The sequence below is a fragment of the Arvicanthis niloticus genome, chromosome 22 (genome assembly GCF_011762505.2).
Source record: "Arvicanthis niloticus isolate mArvNil1 chromosome 22, mArvNil1.pat.X, whole genome shotgun sequence".
In the NCBI taxonomy this organism is placed as follows: Eukaryota; Metazoa; Chordata; class Mammalia; order Rodentia; family Muridae; genus Arvicanthis; species Arvicanthis niloticus.
In genome coordinates, this window is record NC_133429.1 from 50,657,679 (window position 1) to 50,661,424 (window position 3,746).

Below are 3,746 nucleotides of genomic sequence, written 5' to 3' on the forward strand. Positions count from 1 at the left end.
TTGAGTGCTGCTCTCTCTCATCCTGAGGTTTTTCTGCTCTCAGTTCCACCGAAGCCTGGGACAGAGTGGATAGTGGGGAGGGAGGTCGAGGTAACCTGGTAGGGGCCACATGCATTGACTTGGGACTAGTTCCAAGGTTCACAAGAGGGAGAACTTTACCACAGGGGCAAGAGAGAGGGAGAATAGGGGTCCTATAAGGGGAGGGGGTTGGGTAAAGTCCAGCGCTTTGCAGTATAGTTTTCTGCCTCTGGAGAAAGCAGGAAAAAAGCCTCACTGTGGAGGAAGGCTGAAGCTGATTAATGATCACCCTGGCAGCAGCAGCGATGCTCAGAGTTTCTCTCATGCTTTACCTGACCCCTCCTTAGAAGTACTGGGGTGGCTTCTGGCTGCAGATGGGGAGATCAGATAGCCTCCTTGAGGAGAGTTATTTCACAGCTTTTCCCATGATGTGGGGCCCAACAGGCAACCATTTGAAAGGAGGGGGCTGCCATTCCAGTTGGACTTCAGAGAACTGTGCCTTCTCAATGTCTTTCCAGGTCTCTCTGGTGAGGTGGCAGCCATCTCCGATGTGTTTCCAGGTAGGCTCTAAAACTCGCTGCCACAGGAAGGCCTTGCTTCCCTGAGGCTCAGCCACATGCTCCCAGAAGAACAGCAGGCCTCCCTGGGAGAGAGGGAGGGAGGGAGGGAAGAAGGAAGGAGGGAGTTAAGAACATTTACCTGCTCTATTTTGCTCTTTTTGTCTCAATTCTCTTCCTTCTGTCAGACCCAGCTTGTCCGATCTCTGCCCTAACAGTTTATGGAACAAACGGTTCCAGCCATTACCTGTATGTCTAGCTTCTGCCCTCCTCACAGTGCATATAAGGAGCTTCTGGTAACTGGTGGCCATGATAGGGGAAGGAAAGGTTCATAGAGAATTACTAGGAATACAAAAAGTAGGGAACAGGAGCAACTGAGAGGACTTTCAGGTGTGTAACCTTTGAGCATTGTGACATGAAACTTGTTGTCTACCTGTTTGTGCTCAAGAAATCTGTGAGTAAGCTTTTTTTTTTTTTTTTTTTTTTTTTTTTTTTTTGAGACAGGGGTTCTCTGTGTAGCCCCGGCTACTCTGGAACTCACTCTGAAGACCAGGCTGGCCTTGAACTTAGAGATCTGTCTGCCTGCCTCCTAAGTGTTGGGATTAAAGGCGCACTCCTAGCTATTTTGTGGTTAAGTTACAAAAAGTCACAAAAAAGTCTTATTGTATTTTAAGGACATTTACAAATTTGTGTTGGGCCACTTTCATAGTTGACCTGAGGCTGTGGGTTAGACACATCTGCTAGAGAGAGATGTGATTCCAGCCTCTCCTGAGATTCTGGTACCCAGCATAACCCAGACATCCCAGGGCTTCTGATTACAACAGAACTTCAAGTCCTTTCCTGCAGTGTAATCTTCCTAGGGAATTTGCCCACTCCCGTACTGAATTACCACTGAAAAGTCATGTGGTCCTGAAGACACAAGAAATTATAGATCAGAATAAGAGACAGAAAGATGAAAATGAAACTGGGAGACAGGAGCTAGAAAAGATGATCAAATAGAGCATACAACAGCTCACAGATCAGATGGAGAAACAGATAGAAAATAATGAAGAATGGAAAAAATTACAATATAAAGAAACATATGAAGCATGTATACAAACCTTTAAGGGAGGAATTTAAATTTTCAGCTGAGGAAAATACTGAGGTTAAGACAGAAGTAAATAGAGAAAGTCAACCAAGAGTTATTAGAAAACACACCTTGGTCTATCCGGTTACTGTACAACAAAGACCTCCAAACGTTGTTTACCCACAGGGTTATGAGGAATTTGAATGGCAACCTGTGGATGTGTTAGATCTGAGAAAATTTAAGGAGAGTGTCACTAATTTTGGTATGCACTCACCATTTGTTAAACAAATTCTGACTTCTTGGGCTATTAAAAATAGAATAATCCCCCAAGAGTGGAAAGATATGGCAAGAGCTATATTAGAATCTGCTGCAAATTTACAATGAGTTGGCAGTTGGTGGAAGCAGAGGGAGTTGGCAGTTGGTGGAAGCAGAGGAGTTGGCAGTTGGGCGAAGAAGACCTTGACCTAGGAAACCGCAAGTTGTTAAGAGCTCTCTCAGCCGGGGAATAGTGTAGTTTAATGGTAAATCTGCCCAATCTAGGCATGCAGCATTCATTTGATATTTATTGACTTGTGTCTTTTTTTTCTATGAACTTCCTATGGGCAAGAGATTTACCGCAACATGGTCCAGAGCTCATTCTTAGACCACATCTAGTCCTGACTTCCAGACTTGAACTTCTAACGACCCACGTGGCTTCTCTGCATGGATGTCTTCCTTAGTGGCTCCTGAGACCCAGCACGTCCAGAACAGTTTTTCCCTTTCAGCAAGTGGACAATTCACCCACGCCCTGTTCAGTTGTGCAAGTCAGAAACTTTGGAAATTTTCCTAAATTCCTCTCTTTCCACACCCCGCTCAAACTCTCGTAGACTCAACTCCCCCTAACGCTTCTACTTGAAGAGTTTTATCCCCCCCACCTCCTCTACACCATGATAACTTCTCAGACACCAATTTAAACTTTACCGCCTTCGGTATCTTCCCTAGCTCTCCTCACACCCCTGTGTTTCCATAGCATCCTATTGTGCCCCTTTGTAGACAGATCTCCCAGGGCTACATCAGCCTCCTCTGGAGTTGGCCATGCTATGCTTACCTGCACCAGGCCTATACCCTTCCTAGTCTACTCACCGGCCTCAGGACTCTTTGGACTTCCTGTAGGACCTTTTTGGGGCTCTGCACAGAACATAACACCAGGGTACAGACCACCACATCCATGGAGTTGTCAGCCAGTTGTTTCATGTTCTCTCCATAAGCCACGATGAAGCGCTCGTATTGGAGGTGCCTGTTCTCAGCCATGCTCTTTGTCAGGAACTTCTCAAAGTTGGGGTTTGGGTCCACACAGGTGACCTTGCAGCCGGCTGGGTAGAACTGGAAGTTGGCACCAGTGCCACAGCCCAGCTCCAGCAGGGCCACGTTGCCAGAAGTCCCCTTAAGATCTTTTATCTGACTAAATAGTTCCCGTTTCTTGCCTTCTATCTTTTTGTAGGACCTGGCTGTTAGTGTGGCCATTAAGTAGGGGAAATAGGTTTTGCATATAGGTTGCCAGAAGCCCAGCAGAGCCAGTAGGTGCAGAGGTAGAGTCAGGAGTAGTACCAGCAGCTGCAGAAATGGAACCAGGACATCCATGATACCAGCTCCTGATGGTGTGTCTCATGGAACACTGATTTTTTTGCCTCTGTCAGGCTCCCCTCCTCCTCTGACAGGACTTTGCTCTCTGCCTCTTGCCTGGTAATTCTTTTACTGGGCGGAGCATGTGCACTGTATGGGATTCCTCCAGAAGCATGGGTCACACAGTGGCACTGGTTTTTCAACAAGTTTTATGTCGGTGAAGGATCAAGGCAGTGCTTATGTTAGTGTGTTATAGAAGGTAATCGAGTATGTTGGCTTGTCTCAGAGGGAGCAGGAAGGGGGCCAGATGCGGGGGCATGTTTCAGATCACAGCCTCATGGGGGCCAAAGGCTGGGAGAGGAGTTGACTCACTCACTGTTCTCAGGTTGTGCAAGCCAGAAACACCCTCTGGGATTTTATAATCGGCAAAATACCTTTGTCCTAAATGATATCCTGTAGAATGTACAGGATTAGGCCTCATGGTTATGAGAAGGAAGGAGGTT

At 46.6% G+C, this 3,746-nt stretch overlaps 1 protein-coding gene across 1 annotated transcript; it reads right to left on the reverse strand.

Annotated features, from left to right (window-relative positions):
* Window positions 1-172: 172 nt before the first annotated feature.
* Window positions 173-3,338, reverse strand: Tmt1b (thiol methyltransferase 1B). The gene is made up of 2 exons (XM_076920724.1): window positions 2,764-3,338; window positions 173-661 (listed from the first exon to the last, which is right to left on the reverse strand). Exons 1-2 carry the CDS (start codon window positions 3,259-3,261, stop codon window positions 425-427), a joined length of 735 nt encoding a protein of 244 aa, XP_076776839.1. The 5' UTR covers window positions 3,262-3,338; the 3' UTR covers window positions 173-424.
* Window positions 3,339-3,746: the final 408 nt, after the last annotated feature.

Bases quoted from the DNA above. Each gene is read 5' to 3' on its own strand.
- Tmt1b (XM_076920724.1), bottom strand. From the start codon at position 3,261: ATGGATGTCCTGGTTCCATTTCTGCAGCTGCTGGTACTACTCCTGACT. The intron at 662-2,763 runs GTGAGTAGACTA...CCTCTCTCCCAG, and splicing joins TCCAAAGAGTCCTGAGGCCG to GGAGGCCTGCTGTTCTTCTG.